At 40.9% G+C, this 19753-nt stretch overlaps 4 protein-coding genes across 6 annotated transcripts; 1 reads left to right on the top strand and 3 right to left on the bottom strand.

Moving 5' to 3' along the window:
• The first annotated feature begins 1299 nt into the window (after positions 1-1299).
• tmco4 (transmembrane and coiled-coil domains 4) lies at positions 1300-9386 on the top strand. 2 transcript variants are annotated; one of them, XM_061271022.1, is made up of 14 exons: positions 1300-1529; positions 2041-2191; positions 2287-2461; positions 2578-2605; positions 2936-3065; positions 3169-3266; positions 3466-3609; positions 3751-3870; positions 4326-4490; positions 5014-5150; positions 5320-5404; positions 5951-6068; positions 6205-6322; positions 8251-9386. In XM_061271022.1, the coding sequence occupies exons 1-14, from the start codon at positions 1487-1489 to the stop codon at positions 8719-8721; spliced, it is 1983 nt and encodes a 660-aa protein (XP_061127006.1). In that variant the 5' UTR covers positions 1300-1486; the 3' UTR covers positions 8722-9386. The 2 variants fall into 2 exon arrangements, with proteins under 2 accessions (XP_061127006.1, XP_061127014.1); XM_061271030.1 differs by lacking the exon at positions 1300-1529 and adding an exon at positions 1619-1755.
• htr6 (5-hydroxytryptamine (serotonin) receptor 6) lies at positions 8623-15368 on the bottom strand. The gene is made up of 3 exons (XM_061271072.1): positions 13062-15368; positions 12235-12369; positions 8623-10617 (listed from the first exon to the last, which is right to left on the bottom strand). Exons 1-3 carry the CDS (start codon positions 13947-13949, stop codon positions 10261-10263), a joined length of 1380 nt encoding a protein of 459 aa, XP_061127056.1. The 5' UTR covers positions 13950-15368; the 3' UTR covers positions 8623-10260.
• A 145-nt stretch (positions 15369-15513) lies between these two features.
• Positions 15514-17019, bottom strand: micos10 (mitochondrial contact site and cristae organizing system subunit 10). Of its 2 annotated transcripts, XM_061271104.1 has the most exons (4): positions 16764-16994; positions 16115-16162; positions 15932-16032; positions 15514-15717 (listed from the first exon to the last, which is right to left on the bottom strand). In XM_061271104.1, the coding sequence occupies exons 1-4, from the start codon at positions 16825-16827 to the stop codon at positions 15709-15711; spliced, it is 222 nt and encodes a 73-aa protein (XP_061127088.1). In that variant the 5' UTR covers positions 16828-16994; the 3' UTR covers positions 15514-15708. The 2 variants fall into 2 exon arrangements, with proteins under 2 accessions (XP_061127088.1, XP_061127085.1); XM_061271101.1 differs by lacking the exon at positions 15514-15717 and having other exon boundaries at positions 15721-16032; positions 16764-17019.
• A 167-nt stretch (positions 17020-17186) lies between these two features.
• sike1 (suppressor of IKBKE 1) lies at positions 17187-19730 on the bottom strand. Its single transcript, XM_061271097.1, has 5 exons — positions 19269-19730; positions 18641-18746; positions 18407-18549; positions 18166-18279; positions 17187-17896 (listed from the first exon to the last, which is right to left on the bottom strand). Exons 1-5 carry the CDS (start codon positions 19425-19427, stop codon positions 17765-17767), a joined length of 654 nt encoding a protein of 217 aa, XP_061127081.1. The 5' UTR covers positions 19428-19730; the 3' UTR covers positions 17187-17764.
• Positions 19731-19753: the final 23 nt, after the last annotated feature.

Here is a 19753-nt window from a genome sequence, read left to right as displayed (position 1 = left end):
AAGAAAATGCTTGTAATGCTTCTCTTTGTAAAGACAAAATCCATGCTAATGTTAACTGTGACTTTTAAATCATTTTAAGAACTAAACATTCCATGTCTTTTATATTCTTTTAGAGGTTCAAGTCCGAGGGTCCAGTTTGTCATTTTGTGTCTGCTTATCATCATTGCTTAGTTGAATGAGTCCTAAATCATCACAAGACAAAGATTCCGAAGCTACTGTGTATCATTTGCAATCCCTGATGAGGAGCTCTACAACTGCTCAAGTTTTGATCTGTTTCAGATTGTTCAGTTGAAACATAAACAGGATGCCTTTCTGAGATACACAAACCGCACATGTGTTTCTGGGAATTCTTCAGCGACAAGGTAAAGATATTATTTTGACAAAGTGCTCTCAATACATAGTTGTTCCACATGACCTTTACTGCCTGCCACCTTCACTCTTTTTTGTTTATAGACAAGATTCAGATCTTATCCCCATTAAACTGTCGAAAAGATGGGAAGCAAGGCCCAGGGTAGGCAGTGCAGTACTGTACTGTTCTGTATTTACTAGGTACACGACATTGACTTCGGACTTTGAGGACATCAAGATCTGCAGGTTGAAACTGCCCCCTGTTGGTCAAAGTCAAAGTCTGCTTTATTGTCAATTTCTTCACATGCCAAGACACATAAAAAAATCGAAATTACGGTCAACAGTGATACTAGTTGTTTTGTCAGAATTTGACTCGCTATGAAGCGGTTCGGATGAAGATGAAAAGAAAATTGTTCGTTTTTCCCACCCTGAATATCTGTGTACAAACCACGAGGGAAATTAAAGTGTTTATCTGTATACAAACCCCGAGAGAAATTAAAGTGTGTCCACACAGCATCATTTAAATATATAGTCTCAACTCCGTTTTATCATACAGAATACCTGCAAATATTTTTTTCATTGATTTTATCAATGAAGACAATATTTGCACGCAACTCGGCTAAATTGTAGAGTGACTATAGTTTAAATGCATCAATATGAAATGATCAAATAGAAATAACTTCAGAATTGTATTCTAATTCAGGGTTGTTTATTTTGTTCTGTTAAAGACTAACAGGGAGTGTGTCACGTGGAAACATGTTTTTACCCCAAGATGATAAGTAAATATTGTCATTCCACAAGTAAAAAAATTTGGGACCCACTGACGTAACGCTTCCTCTTCGAAAGCTCCGCCCAATTTTAGGCCACGTGGATTACACGTCACTAAGAATTGCCAGCAAGAGTTTAAACATTAACGTTACTTTGACAAGTCATCATTTTAATATGTTTTTTTTTTCATTAAAAATATAACAGGTTACATTTTTTACTCTTATCATAAATAAAACCGTTGAAGGAACATGTTCTATGGTGCTTTGTCTGAACGTATGTAGGCGTATTTGCTTGTGACATATCCGAGCCTGGTCGCAAGCCATGAAGGCAACTAAAGTTCAACCGTGTAAATTGTGACATCTGTAAACCAATGGAGGCAAAACACAGCAACGCGGACGCTAGTTTCAATCCTGGTATGTGAAATAATCTGTTAATCTCCATATTCCGACAGTTGAGCAACTGTTGACGTTATGAAAAGGTACTTGTGAATCACTAGTAACTGCGCGCGCATCTGTTTTGATGTTGACTAACTTGTGTACTCGAATTGTTGTTGCCAACAAGTTGTCACTCCTTTATTTTTCCAGTTAGTTTTATTTTACATTGTTTTCCACTTGCAGAGCGATCGCGTTTCCAATTCAGGTTAGCCCATTGGAGAAATCGTAACCTAGGTCATTGAAGCTATTTCGGTTGCCTGTTGAAACAACGCTTCTTTGCTTAAAAATATGCCACTGGTATATATTCAAAATGACAACATAATTGCTCTTAAGTATGTCATCTTCTGGTTAACTGAGTTTCTGTAATCTCCCCAACACTATTCCTGACACAATGTATTTTGTAGGGTATCAATGTCCTTTTACACGAATTGAATCTCACTGCTAATCGAGTTAATAATTACACTATAGTACCTACTGTTTATCTCCTCAGATCCAGGGGGCGCAGAAGCAGCACAAGATGCCTCCTGTGACCAAAGCCCCGATGGAATTATCAGTAGACAGATGAGTGAACAGGGCCGATTTGCCTATGCTGCACTATGTGGTGTCTCTCTGGGGCAGCTGTTTGGTGGGAATGAAAACAGGTAACAATAACAAAAGTGGACAGCATCAAGTTAGGTCCAAACCAAAAAATGTCAAAAGGCGTTATCCCAGTTTATGTGTTCCCCCCACCCGCTAGTGTGTTTAGGGAACAGTACCTGCAGGGTTTGGTCCACTGGCTGGACCTGGATGAATCTGTGATGCCCGTCATGGGAGCCTTTTTGTCAGGCCTGGGCTTTGAGGGCTCTGACACCTTCCTGTCCATCCTGCAAGCTGAATCGCTGTTGGCTGAAGGCACCATGCCCATCATACAGGTATCACAAAAACAAGTTAGAGTAAGGTAAACAAATATGAAATGTTGTTTTACACGATTTAATTCTTGCTATTCTATTTTTGTTAGTCATTAAATATATTTATTTGTGAATTGCAGGATTTGGTGTCTTTTTCTCTCAAAGACGGTAAGAACCCTTACTGGCAAGTATGTTCAACAGTGTGTTCAACAATCCAAATATCTCCATCATAAAAGAGTTATTAATTGTAAAGGTCATGTTGTTAACCACTGTTAACATTAAGAAATAAAACCCACAACACAATCATTCCTAACATTAATGGCAAATGATGAGGGCTTGACAGAACTGACTTGGAGTAACAGCTCATGTATTCTTTTACTTTTGACACAAGTCTTACAGACATCTTTTGACCGAAATCATATATTCATTCCTTTTTTCTCGTAATAAACTGCCCATTGCACTGATGCCAAAGTGAAATGTTTACCCTCATGCTGTCAGGCCACTATGATGCCAGAGCGAGGGTGCTCATCCGGCATGTCACCTGTCTGCTCCGAGTGTCTCCACAAGAGCTGGAAGAATTTGAGGAGACGCTTGGAGAAAGGCTGACGGAAGGAGGAGAGGAGAGCGAGTAAGATGCTTAGCAAGTGGCTTACTGTTTTCAAAATCCTGCCTTGATGATGCACAATGTAATATTTACAGCTGATTGATTGATCTATTCCTCTGTTTACCAGGGAGGAGTCATCCCGGCGCCGGAGAAGAGAACGGGGACGAAAATTAAGACGCTACTTTCTTATTGGATTAGCAACAGTTGGTGGTGGAACTTTAATTGGTGATTATCCATCCATATTTCATGCTGTTTATCACGTGGCCTGGGGGAACTGAAGCCATCTTATGGCGAGAAGATGGGTACACAATGGAGAGATCGCCTGTCAATGACTACTACATGAGGAAACATGAACAGTTCCTAAGCAATGTTAATGAGGTCTACTATATTGGTTGGCAATTTATTTTTGCATGTTGTTCGTCAGGTGTGACTGGTGGGCTGGCAGCCCCCCTGGTGGCAGCAGGGGCTGGCGCTGTGATTGGGGCCGGAGGCGCTGCTGCTCTGGGCTCTGCCACTGGCATTGCAATTATGGCCTCGCTGTTTGGAGCAGCTGGGGCTGGACTTACCGGTGGGTGCAAAGAGGAGTAGAAATGTCTCTTAAACTTCTCAATCATTATTATTCTCATTATTATTCTTATTTTCTAGCCATTTTATTTGTTTTGTTGTCTTCGAGGTGTGTTTTCAGTTTTTACATTATGTTTCTCTTCAGGGTACAAGATGAATAAGTGTGTGGGTGCAATAGAGGAGTTTGAATTCCTGCCCCTCAGCTCTGGAAAGCATCTTCACCTTACCATCACAGTGACAGGGTGGCTCTGCACTGGTAAATACAGTAAGTGTGATTCATAGTATTATTTATTTTTGGAGTTACTAACGCAATCACACTGATTAAGGCCACAACAACATTAAGCGGGTCATTGAGATCCAATTAAAATGACCAAATAGCATGCCTACTAAAATGAACGGCCATTTGTATTTTTGTGTTTGTCGATACTGGTAGTTACAGAGCAGAGGTTTTCAAAGTGGCACTGAACTTATCTAGAAACTACACAAATAAATATGGATACATACATATGTCACTTGAATATCACTTTATCTTGTGAATATGCACACGTTCTTGTTTGCATAATAAATAGATACAAGTAGAAGATAGCAAAATTGATCAGCTATCTTGACTCACCAACGCACTTCTTGTAGTACATACTTGACTTGTAATAGCTAAGTAGTACTCTATTTGAAATTGCCACCCAGTCGACTTGACATAAGAGGCTAACCGCGCTTATCTAGGCTCGTTCCAGGCCCCTTGGTGCAGCCTAGGAGAGTGCGGAGAGCAGTATTGCTTGGTGTGGGAGTCGCGTTTTCTCAGGGATCTGGGCTCAGCCATGACATCGCTTTTGGACGGGCTGGTTAGCATGATGGCTCAGGAGGCCCTAAAGTACACCGTTCTTTCAGGTAGGAGAAGGCTGCCTGAAACATCTAGACCTGCGTGTGCATGTGTGTGTGTGTGTGTGTGTGTGTGTGTGTGTGTGTGTGTGTGTGTGTGTGTTTTACCAATCACCAATCATAAATTCAAGAGATAAACTGTCACCATCATACTGTAAACATCAACATTCTTAATTATCACATACTTCTGTGTACTTCTGTGTACATATGTGAGCAAATTAAGACAAAATCATCACTATTTCAGTATCTTTATACTGCTTTTGTGACATCTTTTGGTGATGTGCCCTTGAGATTTTTGTAAATGTAGATTTTTGTTCCGTGGCTTGATAAAAAAAAGAATGGGAAACAGCGCTTTAGATGTTCTCTAAACTGAAATCTCACCTGACTGGGTTTAAACCTTCAATGTATATTTAGCCTGAGGATTGTTAGATCAACTTTCAAATAGCAAGTTTGAATAATTAGTTCTACTGTATTCAACACATAAATATGACAGCTTACTTGGTGCTTAGTGACATGTTTCGACCATGTCCAGGTATTGTTACAGCTCTGACATGGCCCGCCTCTTTGCTGGCCGCCGCCAGCGTCATCGACAATCCCTGGTGTGTTTGTCTGAATCGTTCGGCTGAGGTCGGGAAACACCTTGCTCAGGTTTTGAGAAGCAGGCAACAAGTAAGGAAGTGCTTTTTTTTGCTGCGATCTGAAGCCAGTCATCTGACAGCCATGTTCAAAAGCATCTATTTAAAACAAGACTGGGGAAATTCTAATTGATGGATTGGACTTCACAGACATTTATTTCTATCCATAATGTTGCAACAAATGTGGTTCTCTGTATTTAAAGGGAAAGCGGCCAGTCAGTCTGATAGGTTTCAGTCTTGGGGCCAGAGTTATCTACTTCTGTCTTCAAGAGCTCGCTAAGGATCAAGGTATGAAAATCAAGTTTCTTCTTAAATCAACCTCTTTTTAACTGAGTGGGACTTACTCAGCTTGACTTGCTTGCAAATAGTCCAGCTGTTTGAGAGCTTTTTTAAATGTACAATTGCAAGGAATATAAGGATTTCGTCATCTGCGGTCCATAAGACCAGCAAAAGATCTGGAAAAATTAAGAAAGATTTCTGCATGTAATGGGCAAGGATGAAAACCAACATGAATGCACTGCTTTAAAAATGAGCATCTCTGTCTTAGGGATATTGCCACGTGGGCTCGGGAGCATTTCAGAAAACCATTGTCAGTTAACACATTTTATCACTACATCCAGAAATGCAACTTGTTTGTGGTCTGATGAGTCTATATTTGTTTTGGAAATCATCAACACCAAGCCACAGTCTGCGAGTGTTACAACAACCTGGCGAATATTACATAGACTTGCCTCCCAGCAGTGTGGACCTGTCTCCTATTGAAAAAGTGTGGCACTTATCATGAATAATTGGAAAGGAACAATCCCAGGAATGTGACTTCTTTTGGTTTTCCAGGTAGTGAAGGTGTTGTGGAGGACGTGGTCCTGCTCGGGGCTCCTGTAGATGGCTCGGAGAAGGCCTGGATGAGAATAACCAAGGTGGTGGCTGGAAAAATAGTCAATGGCTACTGCAGGTGATCTATTTACATATTCAAGGAAATGCTGGGTATCAAGCTGCAATCTATTTAACAGCTGCTGTGTTCTCAGCAAAGTTGTGATTTAATTACATAGCCCACTTAAATTCTTCTTTCTTCCTTATCCACATTTCAGAGGCGATTGGCTCTTGGGGTTCTTGTACCGAAGCTCAGCTGCTCAGCTTTGTGTTGCTGGGCTACAGCCAATCAGCATCCAGGATCGCCGCATTATCAATGTAGACCTCTCCCACGTGGTGAGTCATTTTTTTTAAATTGATTTTCTTAAATAAGGTCACTGATGAGTTAGTAGGGTTTTGGGTGCATACAACTAATTCAGGCATGGCAGCGATTTCCACCCCTTGACCTTTGATCAATTGATCCCCTACCCATAACTGTTTTCCTCTTCTTAAGTTTATCCGATTGTTTCCTCCCCGATCATGTATGTCTTTGCCTTGTTCCCTGTAAGCGTCTTTGGGTTCTTGAAAAGCGCTATACAAATTTAATGAATTATTATTATTATTATTAAATCTCATTGGAATTAGAAATATGACGAAATTGATTAAATACATATTTGTAATGCATTAAGATCATACAATAATACACAGTATCAGTTTTAACTGGTTTGGAGTGTGGCATTAACACAAGGTCTTTCAAAAATGTCAGTCACTCTCATAAAATTAAGTGACATTTACATTTAACATTAGCATTAACACAAGGTTTTTCAAAAATGTATAAAATAAAGGGACATTTACATTTTTTTTGTTTTTAACTTTCAAAATCCCAAATGGATTGAATGTTTATTCTTTTCTATGTACTTTTTCATTTATTGCTCATTTCTTCTGCAGAGAAGAAAATGAACTACAATACTTTTATATAAATTATACAAATATAAACGAATCAATCAAAATTATTCATATTATGAATATTATTCATTATCAGATTCTTAGAACATTTCCCTCTGATTATTTGGAGTGGAAGCGCTAGACTAGAAACTAGAAAAGAAAACTACAATGCGGAAGGGAACCAACCAATTACAGCTTTGAGTTTGAAATGCAAGTTGTATTTATCAGAATTGTCTTGCAGAGATTGCAATTAGGCATATGTCACTCAACATAGGTTGTTGGAATAAATTTGTCTCAAAAATGGGTCGCCTGAATTGAGGGTTTCAAAGTAACAGTATCATGCAAACAAAGACAATATTTTGGGGGGCTTGAACAGTACTGTACATTACTGCACAGTGTACACTATTACTTTTAAGAGAACCAAAATGCATTGTTCTTAGATTTCATTTTAAGAGGAGACTAAAGAAAAGTCTTTGTCCGATTCATCAAATAAAATGGATGGAAACTAATAATAATGTATAAATGAAAATGAAATAAAAATGAATAGCTTAATGAAACAAATGAAACATATAAATTATAATAAATAAACATAAATATATTCCTTGAAAAAGTATGCAAAAATGGTCACACCAGTTTATTTAATAAAATGTGAATGAACTTCAACATTAATACCACAGTGACATAATACACTAATGCAACCACACACTGACCTAAACATTAAAAAAAAAGAGAAAGTATAATGTTACGTTAACCACAGTACAAATACCGTCATTTCCTGACTATAAGCCGCACCACCATGGAAGGGAAAATCCTGCTTTCTTCATACATATATAAAACACATCGGACTTTAAATGAATTGTCCTCATTTATATTACCTGTATTAACAAAACAAATCATTTTACAATATCATAAAAATCATAAGAAAATCCATAAATAAGACAGATAAGTCGCAGAGTTCAAAGCGTGTGCAAAAAGTAGCGGTTTATAGTGTGGAAATTACGGTAGTTAATTTTATAATTTTAAGAGAAACTCAAGGCAGTACATTGTTCTTTGTGCCCTCCTCACATGCCTACTTTAAAGACATTATTCTGGTGGTGGAACGTCGTGATGTTCGCAATGATACCCTGAGGACACATTTCTGTCACTTTTTTCATTTTAGTCAGCAGAGGGTGGTATAATGTCCAAATGGTAGCCATCAAAGATGGGTGAAAACACCTTCATTCATCATCTTAAATCTTTTTCCACCAATATAATTTTGAAATAAAAGAAATGAAAGAAAGAAATGAAAGAAAAGAAACAAAGAAATTTAAACACATATTTAGTATTTTTATATTCTCCAGGTGAAAGGTCACTTAGACTACATGCGTCAAATGGACACCATTTTGGTGGCTGTGGGAGTTCCCACCAAAGAGGTCCCAGGATCCTCTTTCTTGCTTCCTCGACCTGTATCTATTACTGAGGGCACAGTAGACACCATGGACCAAAGCCACATCGGGCAGCAGTTGCGGAAAACCCAAAGTTCAGTCCAGACACACACTGGTGAGGACTCAACTAAGGCGATTACCGATGGCTGGGACGTCCCCGATATCTCAGATCTGTTGGACGGCCTTAATTGTGATGATAATGAGTCAAAAAGTCCACCAAGACACACAAACAATGTAGCTCTCTATCAGGAGAGTGCCACCAACCACGGACAAGTTTTTAATGAGAGCAAAGAGCCTGAGCCCGATGATGAACATGTCTCTTGGAGCTGGGATGATACGTATTGGACTGCAGAGCACAGTCATGAACAAAGTGGACCAAAAAAATGAGATGGCTGCTTCAGGATTGGCTGATTTTTATCAACTCTTTGTTTTAGCATTGAAGAGAGATTTAAAAAATGACGGAGTTTGAACAGACTTCTCATGACAAGTGAGATGGATTCTGTGATAAAATGAAGGCAGTGACGTCTACAAGGTTCTGCAATGAATTGATTCGGTGAATCTCAAGTCACGGACTGAAATAAGTGGGTGGAGGTGTTTGGGGCATCACTTTGACAAATGACTCTTGGCGGAGGTCACGCAAACACAGAGAGAACATGCAATACAGTTGGGATTAGATAGTGTGAACCTTCTTGTTGAAGGTTTGCCTCTCAGTGTCAGTGAACATGTCGGTCTCTTGGCCTAACGCGACTAAACTGTCGCACAGTTTGTAGGTTCCGCCGCTAGTTTTTACAAGTGGCCACGGCGATTCTCAGTTTCAATTGCAGATTTACCTCGTTGCAAATGCAACAGCCAACTAAAAAAAAAAAAAAAAAAGCACTTTTCCATGTAATAATGCTAAACATAAGCAAGACCCCACTGGGCACTGCCAATCTGCCAAGCCATACCGATAGTTTACTGTACATGTTGTATTTCACAATGATATTTAAAACTACAACATTTCATATGTACTTCTTGCTAATAAACGTGAAAAATGCAAAGGTGCAGTCATGGAATAGGGGCCATCTGTCATTGCTCAAAATAGCCAGACTCATTTTAATTCTTGTCAATTTCCTCTGTTTGGCAATCCGCTTCTTCCTTGCCAATAATGCCATTTTTTGTGGTTCAATTAAAAAAAATGATACAGTACAGTATGCTGCGTACTTTATTCTCGTGAAAACCTACCAGAAATGGTAAGAGCCAGCAATATAACATTTGTAGCTTCAAGTGAAAATGAAGTGTTTTGTTTAACCACTAAAATTTCGTAAAATGACGACCCCCGTGGGGACAAGCGGTATAGAAAATGAATGGATGAATGGTCGACACAATTTTTTAAGTAACTTCAAACAATATGTATGTTTTTGATTGAAACCTTGTTTAAAAAAACATTCCTTTTACTTTAATTACAGTTTATTGGTAAATGGAACTAAAGTCCAATTATGCTTTTTTTTACTGTTATATTAGAATTTATGGTGTTACTGTCACCTTTATCCAATGTATTTGCAGTTTACAGTGAAACGCTGTTTATTGTGTGTGTGGGGGGGGGGGGGGGGGAGTCCAGAAAAACTGGTGGGTTGGTGTGTTATGATGTCAACAAGTCTGCGTGTGTCTAGATCAGAACTGTGGCCATCAAAGTATTTTCCATTTTCACGTGCTCTGAGTGTATTTGTGTTACTCTTCCCCCAGCGATTAAATAAACAGCTTACAAATAAAACTGTTAGCGACTATCTTTGTTCTTTTCTACATGTGAGGGTATTACATTGAGCCTATGCTAAAAACAATCGCTTGGAAAGAAACATACACAGTAGCAGGGAAATATTATACTGGTAAAGGTCATTAGAGGTCACAATTGGACTAGCAAAATGTCTTAGTGGTCACCCTTTCAGTCATTCAATTCAATGTGACTACCTGATTGGGAAGAAGGATATGCAGCTCACTTCCAGCATGCTCGGCTTCCAGCAAATTCACAGCGTCTGTAGCGGTGGCAGGCGGAGGGCTGGCATCCGAGGCCAGAGGGGACGGGGGCTGGCTGCAAATGTTGGGTTCTCCCGAGTTGCGGAGGGATAGGGAAACCGCTGGTGAGGGTTGTCTCGGCAACCGCGAGGAGGAACATGGCAAGAGCTTCCCAAGTGCACGCTTGAAGTCCCTCATGAAGAGCGGGTAGATGATGGGATTCATGGTGCTGTTGCAGTAGCCCAGCCACGTGATGGCGTCAAAGAGCGCCAGAGGGACACACTCACACACTGCCTGAATAAATGAAAACAGCGACACTGAGTTCACCCCTTCTTCAAATGCAGTGATCATGCTCAACAATTAAATTTTACGCTTTGATGTGACAGGACTGATGCTGTTTTTACACATTCGAGTTCTGAGAAACTTTTATTCTATAGCTTTGTCTATTTTATTTAATGCAATTTTGTACCTCAAGGGGATTGTGAGTCACAGTAGTGGGAGTGTTTTTAACAGGATTTTATTATTCTGTGGTGATGATTTAAAAATTGCATATACCCACAAAAATATTTCTTTGGAGAAAAAAACTACAATAAATGCTTTGAAAATATAGGTTAATGGGTTTTTTCCCTTTACCCTCCAAATTTAAAGGGGAACTCCGCACCAAAACAGAACAGAGAAAACATTTGGGTTGACCTCCTTGAGTATTCCTGTAAAGTTCTTGTGAAAAATCGATTGTATTCAAATGTTGCTAGAACAAATTAAAAATGACAGTTTAAATTGTGGCCTAACAAAACATTCTCCTCTGAATAAGAGTGCACACATTTGAGTGAGCCTGTTAGTGCATAAACAGTCAGATTAGAGAGGACTTGTAAAGGAGACAGCTGCTAGAGGACAGCTTCCAATATCATCAAGATGAGATGGCGGGGGTGCAGTGAAACAAAAAAGAGAGGCCTGCGTGTATGCATGTGTGTGTGTGTGTTTCACACACCACATTGAGTGTGAGAAGGAAGATGAGCACAGGCACAGTCTGCGTGGTGCCGTTTTGGGCCGGGGAGGTCGAAATGTCTGGAGCATCAAAAGCTTGAAAAACAGCATAAATGTTATCCACCATTTAGATGGAGCCGTTTTGAACTGTCATGGCCATGAAGATCAACAAGTGAAGATGAATAACAAGCATAAGTGGTGGCGACAAAGTGTTCTTTTTCTTGATTCTGAAATGAGTCAGACGCACAGCTGAAATGCCAATCCATGCATGTCATCCTCTGTTGGATAACGACGATTTGACGTCAAGGCTGGCAAATACAAAAACAGAGCGGTAGCCAACGTTCTTCTTGCCGGTGCATGTATTTAACACTGAAATGGTCACGCATCCATATTCATTTGAGAGAAGTGACAAAACCTCTGACTCAGAAGGACACCACAGACTGCTGCTGTCGCTTCTTGAAGAGTATCAGACAGACGAGTCATTTTATTGCGTTTACATTCATGATATTGTGTTGCCTTTAGTAACAACCACCGGGTCCTCATTTTATAATGTCACAAAGTGAGGACCCTGTCTTTTTCTTGGATCAGGCAGGGCTGGTGCTTCGAGACGACAAATACTCCAAGATGAGTGAATTTGGGAAATCATCACTTTTGGTAAGGATTTGGCAGTTTTAAGCGCATGTACTTTCCCTTTGTGCCTAAACCTCAGCATATGACAACATCACATAAAAAAGAAAAGTGGCAATTTTGGAAATGACATACTCCCCTGACATCGCGTAAAAGTACTCACTAATAGTCCAATCAGATTGCTCTGATGCAGAGAGCCATTGAGAAGCATATGGGGAGCACTGTGAAGGGCCGGCGTCTATCACCCAGCATTCATTTTTCATTTGCACACGACGCGGGAAGCAAGTGTACTTTACTGACCTGAGCCATGTTGATGATAAAAAAGGGTAGCCAAGTGCAGAAGAAGAGTCCCAGAAGAACACCAAGCGTCAGGCTGGCCTTCAGTGCCCTCCGACCTTGCCTGTGAGCCAGATGGCGCTCACTGTTCACTGATGGCTAAAGTCACAAGTGAAATTAAATGTATACGTCACCTTAATTTGCACAAAGTATAGTCTCAATTAAGTATTAAGGAATCATCATTTACGTAACAAAAAAATATGTTATAATTAAAAAGTTAAAAAGTTATGTCAGAGTAAAAAAAATTCCATTTTGTTTATTGTACAGTAAATTTTGCAGGGTTTTTTCTTCTTTTGCACCCTCCTCCAATCCTACATGCGTGAAGGCATTTTTGCATTGCTTTGGAACAGGATCAGCTTTTCATTTTTGTCATTACTCTGGCTATTGGAGACTTGTAGGTATATATTTTGCACTCCACTCCGTGGTACCACCAAGCACTACTCTCTGGGTTCAGTTCAGGCTTTGTTTTTGCATTGTTTTATCAAAGGTACCAAAATAAGTCACGATGGCTTTACTAACCGCCAAAAATTTGAGATGGAGCTCAACCCGCTGAACTCGTATCATTTTTTCAGCTTCTTTCACTGGTGAACTACTATCGGGCCACTATTATGTCACACTTCTATGTAATTAATTGAAATATTGTCATCCCGCCTACAGTAATAACAGAAGCTGGAGTGAAGATTTTTTGGGAGTAATCAAGCATGGTAGACTCATATAACCCATTCGGAAATTGCGCAATATGTGCTCATTATTGGAAAACTGAGACTAGTGTGAGTGCACCCTTTACGTACCGGCGCATTCTGTGGTACCGGGGCTTCCTGATGACTGCAGTCATCTCCATCTTGGTGGGCTCCATCACCGAGTGAAGGAGGCTGAGATGGTTCGCCAAGAGAGGGATGAGGGTGCGGCGGGTGGCTCAGGGCCGCGACCCTCTTGGCTTGCCTACGAGCCGCCAGAAGAATTCGACAGTAGGTGAAGCAGATGGCACTAGAGGGCAAAAAGAAGGTGAGAAAGGACGCCACCAGAGCGAAGGGCAAGGTGACCTGCAGGCGGCACTGAAAATAAAGGCCGTGGAACTGGAAGTAGGACGCCGGGTACAGCAAGTCCGAGTAGGAGCTGATGTTGGTGCTTTGGCCTCCTGGACCCAAAGGCTGCCCGCTCAGATGACCTATACTGTGCCACTTCATCTCAATGGGCAGAAAGGAGGCAAGCGCTGCCAACCCCCAAGCCGCTCCGACCAGCAGCAGCGCCCGAGGCAGGGTCATCCTCTGCTTGTAGCGCAGTGGCGAGATGATGAAGAGGTAGCGGTCCAAACTGATCACGCACAGGTTGAGAATGGAGGCGCTGCAGCACATGACGTCAAAGCAGAGCCACACAGGGCAGAAAGCCGGCCAGAGCACCCAGGCCCCGCACAGCACATTGAGCATGGCGGGGGGCATGACCACCAGCGCCACCATCAGGTCAGACAGAAAAAGGGACACTAAGAAGCAGTTAGAGGTGCACCGGAGAGAGCGGTGAGCAAAAACCAAGACGATCAGCAACACGTTGCCGCACACGGTGACGAGGATGATGACACTCAGCAGGAAGGCGAGAAACCAGGGACCGCCGCCACTAATGTTCCAAGCGCCGTTGCTCGGAAAGCTGCCGTTGTAGCTCCTAAAAGGTCCAGAGCCGGGCATGGTGCCGGTTGCTGAGTAAATGAAAAGTAGCTCCGGATGCTGCTGTCTCTTTGGAAACAAACCACTCACAAAGCGGGTTAACTAGATGAAGATCCAGAAGTGAAACATCTGCCTGTGGAGATGTGTCCTCATGTCCTAGAGTTGTTTTCACAAAATTCCAAACTGTCTCATTTATCATCAATCCATCCGTCCCCAGCGAAGAGCATGAATGAGCCACTCAATGGCCAGGAGAATCCAAAAGTTAAGCGTCATTCAAGAATATGAGAGAGCAAAACAAGAGACTCTTACAAATTCCCCCTCAGCTCACAAGTCTGCGCTGAGCTTGTGCTCTGCCGGCACTTCTTTCTATTCCGGGAGACGCAACAGGGAAGCAAAAAAAGCGAGGTAAAATCCATTTTTAAGGAGGTGCATAGGTATCACGGTCCTTGTAACGCTGCATTTAGAGTCTCTCGCTCTCCTTAATCCCCGTGTCAGCCACTCCAGCGCGCCTCCCCTTCAAGTCGAACAGATTCTGAGAAGGAGTGTGTCAAAGCGTTGGGGCTGTTAATGCATAAGCATGCACAATCACAGCCAAGACATACTAATGGTGTCGGTGTGGGTGGCTGTGCTCCACGCTTGGCCATGGCATTTTGTACCCAGAGGGAAAGTTTTCATGCTTTATGAGTAAAAAGATTCATCTGTAAAGTGAGTCGTTTAAAAGGTGGGTTTAGATGAATTGGCTTGCTCATGCTGAGATTTTTGCAAAGAAGCTTTTACTGGAATCCTTATCTACTCTGTCCTTTGACGCGCTTCACTGATTTATAGGGATAATATGTGCACAGTAGAATCGTATCCAATAAAGGAGCTGCATAAAAATTTTAGGCTTTTCATAAATGTTTTGATTGGCACTCATGTTTCATTATTGGTCACTGATGGCCTAGTGGTGCATTTTCTTGACTTGCGCAGGCAACGTGGGTTCAGTTCCCACTCTGTGAGGTTGTTAATGTGAGAGTGAATGATTGTCTCGATAAGTGCCCTGCCCCTGACTAGCCAACGGTCTTGGCCTTTAATTTCATATTTTAGATATAGTATCTATGCGTTGGAGTACGTTACCTTGTGGTTTTATTTATAAGCAGACTTGTTTCTTCTCAATAACTTCATAGACAACCTTTTGTTGACATTATTTTAAATAACAGAAGCAAAGTGGCATTTAAGGCTAATCTAGTTTCTATTTTACATGGTCATTTGCAGTGCTAACCACTAGGTGTCAGAAACTATCCGTCCAAAATATTTGTACTAAGTGCTTATAGCGTATTGTATCGGTATTAAAAAAGTAGCAGTCAAATCAAGTATAGACAATTATTTGTCTGGAAAGTCATTTCACCACAAAGGTAATCGAGAGAGACTTGAGCTCCTGGTGAGGCTTTAATTAATGCCATAGAAAATAGATTGAAGTTCAAAATTGCGACGATTGTGACCAACCATCTGACATGATCGACTGTAAATTGAGAACCAATCTTTTAAATCTGTGGATTTAATCCATTTATTTCACTAGAATTTGTGTGGAAATAACACAACCTTCACATTGTGTTGCATACTCATTTTATTACATAAACAGATCCTGATCAGGCATATGTAATACAGAGCCACACAGGGAAAGGGTTTTCCAATACGGAGACATGGGTGTCTTAATAGGAGGACAGTGCAAACAATGACTCCCACAGAAGCAAAACAAAAGATGTTTATAAAAAAAAAAAAGAAGCTCTTTGATGACTTGAAATTACTGGTCCTGTTGAAAAAAAAAAAAAGGACATTGGTTAAAAACCAAAAACAAACGTACGAATGCGCCATGACTCATGAGAATTTTTTTCCACATTGCCCTAAAAAAAAAGTAGAAATCAGTGGTTGTGTCACATTGTCCGCCATCTGAACATTCTTGTGCGTTTCAATACACAAGCGGATAAAAGCACAACAGGCTTGGAGTTGCCCTAGATCCTACTTACCTTTTTATGCAGCAAGTAGTGTAATCTTAGGTCATTCTGACAGTTGGCATATGCCATGCCAAGGCCCATCCCCGAGCCAAGCGTAATAGGCCATGTATGCCCTTGAATCAGAGACAAAACATTGTGTGCAGCATCAGATGCTTGTCTGTTCATGAGGTGGAGCGGCAACAAAATGGAACTCACTTTTGAAGAAGATGACAGAAAACACAATTCCCAAGCTCAGACCTGTGCCTATGGAAACAAAGCAAGATTGGAATAAACACCCTATGACCTCCAGAGAGCAACAGTGAAATGGTTTTCATTGTATTGGGATTTACTGCAGTACAACAAACATAGCGTTTATGTAGCATTTTGAAGACTTGATGCTCTCCAATAATAATTACCACTACAACAAGCGATTAATTAATTAAATAAATAAATACATTTTAGGGCAAAAATGCTATTGTACTCGGACTCTCTCAACACAAACAAATAAAATGTCCAGTTTAAAAGCATAATGGTGCCTCAGAATAACTAAGGTCAAAGCCAGGTATTATTATATGAAAACCAAACAACACCGACAGTGTTAAAATGCCGCTTATTTGAACTTCAAACACTGTGAACGAAAGATCCGCCATTCGAGTTAAGGTTCTGATATATTATTCGTGTCGAAAAGTTCCGATGTGTTATACGTACGTGTAAAAAATAAAAAATGTTATGTGGTCATTGGCTTGCCCTTCGCTAGCTAGTTAGCTACCGCACCACTCAATGACAACTGCTGCTTTACAAGCTCATGCTGTGCCGCATCCTTGCCATGATTACAGAAAACACGGAGAAGCTTGGGGATATTTACCAAGCTTTATAACACCATCCGCAAGGCATCGGTCCCACTTTTTCCCCAGCTCCTTCTCAGACATGCTGAGCTTTTTAGCTTGAAGCAGGCTCCTTGTGTCAAAAGCGGACTCGTGGTGCTTTCAATTGTACTCGGAAATAAGGAAATTATGCTAGGGAAAAAAAAAGGTGGATGCAGCGTCAGGCCGGAAAAAGCTTGAATTTATGTGGACTATAGAAAGAAAAGACCAAACTGAAATTGCGTCCAAAGTGTAACAAAACTGCGATACCGAAAGACCTGCTAAGGAAATGTTCGCTTATGCTTGTTGCATTGAACGCAGCACTAAGTTCTCGCGATATTATTACGTTGTGCGCCAGGGTGAAATTCAACGTAGTATTATGAAAGCCCCCAAAAAAATCAGTCATCCCAAAAACACTACTGTAGTTTCATTGGTATAATTTTATTTACAATTTTCCTAGCGATATACTCAAAATTACATATTTTTCAACCATAATTCTGATTTCCTGAGACAACTAAGCACATTGTATGACACAAAAAGTACTCCAATACGAAGACACGTGGCCATGTTTGGGGATTACTACATAAACGTGCAGTCAGCTAAGGCAAGAAAAGGGTCAGTAACCTAAAAAAAAATAAAAACATGGACGTCGATTTAGCATCAAGCACAGTCTTTCTCACTTTTTAAAATTACATTTGGTTGCTTCAGGTAAAAAGTCCAACATGAGTGATTATAAGCAAGTGTATGAAAAGCAAAGAGGTAGAACCCATGTCTTTATAAATTAAATACATCTTTGGCCAAAAACAACAAAATTACCTTTTGATTGTTCTTTTAAAAAGTAACCACTGAATTTACAACTCGGCCATCTACCTAATTATGAACAATAGACAATCAGAATACAGAATACAAATTTGCACTATTACCAAAACCAAATGGAGTGGTTTATCAGATCATTTGTCACCATGGAGCATGGGCCAAACGGATCCTGACGACGCACTTTATATTAATCATTGCACTCTGGCTGGGTCTTGTTTTCATGTGTCGGTGTTGTTGGCGGCTTGGTCCTTTCCTCTCTCGTCAGTGCCATTGAGTCCTTACTAATGGCCACCAGGTCTCGAAGCTCCTTATTTTCAATCTGACCAAGAGAGTGTCAGGAAGAACAAATCGTGACTGAGAACAAAAAATGGTAACCAAAACACACTCCAATAAAATATTTCTGGCATTTTTTTTGTGCTTTCAATTATGAACCACCAAATACTAAATGTTGATGAAGGATCCAGCAGGATGAAATGTTTTCTTTGTTTATTTTCTGTATTTAGCCAGACAACCACAAATTTTTCCCCTCCATGCCACAGCCCACAGGTTGGGTTTGTCACTGTCAACGGGACAAAAGAGTCTAGTTACCTCAAGCTGGGCAAGCTTTTCTTGAACGGAACAATAACGCTGATCATCCACCTGCACTGCTCGTCTCATCACTTGGCCCATCTCACATATTCGCCCCACTTGGGTCTGTACTTCCTGCATAAGAGCCAATGCCATAGTTCTCAATTTAGTGAAATTTGAATCAGAAGATTAGGAAATGAAGCTGCAACTGGATTCATGTGAAAATAGCAAGATGTGAATACTGTAAAGACGGCTGCTGTACTTTTGCGTGGTCCTTATGGAGTATAAGAACAGGTTTGGTGTCCAGCTCCTCTTTAGCCATCATCATCTGGAGCATGTGCTTGCGGTAATGGCCCATGATCAACTCCAATGTGTACTGATGCTCTTCAAGAGACAGCCAGAGTTCTGCAGACAAAAGATCACATTGTCAATACAGACAGTCTAGCAATGTACTAAACAAAAAGAAAGAAAGAAGAGGGAATTGATATTTCCAAACCTTTATTCTCCTGCTGGAGTTCCTTGATTTGAGTGTTTTCCTGAGTCAAAAGGACATGAGGCTTGTACTTGATCATTTCCTGGACCTCTGAAGTGTCATCTGCATGCTGATGGAGTAAGAGAGGGAAAGGGTTATGTCCAGTAAAGCAAGTCACACATCAAGCATCACGACTAAACTAGAAGAAAGTGAGCCATCACAAACAAATGGCAGTAAGACACTGAGCCTTGCTACCGGGAACCCCAAAGTTGCTGCAAAACAAATGCAAGCCCAGGCATTTTAGAGGCTGCTTTCAATGACCATTCAGTGACCACATGACTCCTCCATACTTTTATTTATTTATTTTAACGAAAATTAGCTCCATCTTTCCACTTTATTGAGCTAGAGACCATCCCAGCTCTCTTCAGGCAAGAGCGAGACCCTGGACTGGTCGCCAGCCAATCACAGCTATGTGCTTCTAGTCACATAGCTATTCTCACACCCAACCCAAACGCAATTTGGAATAGGAAATTATTGTGATTGACAATAATACAAACAATTGACACCCATAGGTATGTCTACAACAGGATTGTAGCTGTAAACTTTGTTAGTTGAGGAATGGTTTGTTGCATGCTCAAATTACGTCTTTTACCTTGTCCGGAAGAGCATTTCCCACTTCTTTCATGCTCCGCACCTTGAGACTGAGGGCCCCGGACTGGTCGATGAGGCTCTCGGCGGCTGTGTCGTGCTCTTTCAACCTCTCCAACAGTGTCCGCGCATCACACAACACTTTCTCTAAAGTGCAGGCCATTTGCCTGAAGGTGAACAGTTCATCTAACGCTGACAAGCTACTTACAAACCTCAATTCCCGCTGGCTAAGACAACCTCAGTGTTCTGCCGACACGAGCGTTGTGATCTTTGTGCACCAAAGGTAGCTTCTACTATGTTGTAGCTAGTTTTACATGCATACGAATATTACAACGATTAAATATACAATTAAAAAATGTCTCCCGGAGTACAGTAATAGTGCGTTGAACACGATTAGTGGACCGTCTATTTTGTAGTCAAAACTCGTATCCTGGTCCTCGAAGCACAAAGTTGTCGTCACTTCCGTTTGTTTCGCTTTTATTAAATTAA

The sequence above is a fragment of the Syngnathus typhle genome, linkage group LG2 (assembly GCF_033458585.1).
Source record: "Syngnathus typhle isolate RoL2023-S1 ecotype Sweden linkage group LG2, RoL_Styp_1.0, whole genome shotgun sequence".
NCBI lineage: Eukaryota > Metazoa > Chordata > Actinopteri > Syngnathiformes > Syngnathidae > Syngnathus > Syngnathus typhle.
The sequence above is the reverse complement of the archived record's forward strand: the minus strand, read 5'-3'. Positions and strand labels throughout refer to the sequence as shown.

Bases quoted from the DNA above. Each gene is read 5' to 3' on its own strand.
- htr6 (XM_061271072.1), bottom strand. From the start codon at position 13,949: ATGCCCGGCTCTGGACCTTTTAGGAGCTACAACGGCAGCTTTCCGAGC. The intron at 12,370-13,061 runs GTACGTAAAGGG...TTGTGACTTTAG, and splicing joins CGGTACCACAGAATGCGCCG to CCATCAGTGAACAGTGAGCG. The intron at 10,618-12,234 runs GTCAGTAAAGTA...TCATTTATTCAG, and splicing joins TTATCATCAACATGGCTCAG to GCAGTGTGTGAGTGTGTCCC.
- sike1 (XM_061271097.1), bottom strand. From the start codon at position 19,427: ATGGCCTGCACTTTAGAGAAAGTGTTGTGTGATGCGCGGACACTGTTG. The intron at 18,747-19,268 runs GTAAAAGACGTA...TTACTCCATCAG, and splicing joins GAAATGCTCTTCCGGACAAG to CATGCAGATGACACTTCAGA. The intron at 18,280-18,406 runs GTACAGCAGCCG...GCTCTTATGCAG, and splicing joins TCCATAAGGACCACGCAAAA to GAAGTACAGACCCAAGTGGG.
- tmco4 (XM_061271022.1), top strand. From the start codon at position 1,487: ATGGAGGCAAAACACAGCAACGCGGACGCTAGTTTCAATCCTG. The intron at 3,610-3,750 runs GTGGGTGCAAAG...GTTTCTCTTCAG, and splicing joins AGCTGGGGCTGGACTTACCG to GGTACAAGATGAATAAGTGT. The intron at 4,491-5,013 runs GTAGGAGAAGGC...GACCATGTCCAG, and splicing joins AAAGTACACCGTTCTTTCAG to GTATTGTTACAGCTCTGACA.
- micos10 (XM_061271101.1), bottom strand. From the start codon at position 16,827: ATGTCTGAGAAGGAGCTGGGGAAAAAGTGGGACCGATGCCTTGCGGAT. The intron at 16,163-16,763 runs GTAAATATCCCC...TTGTTTCCATAG, and splicing joins GGATGGTGTTATAAAGCTTG to GCACAGGTCTGAGCTTGGGA. The intron at 16,033-16,114 runs GTGAGTTCCATT...CTCTGATTCAAG, and splicing joins TTCTGTCATCTTCTTCAAAA to GGCATACATGGCCTATTACG.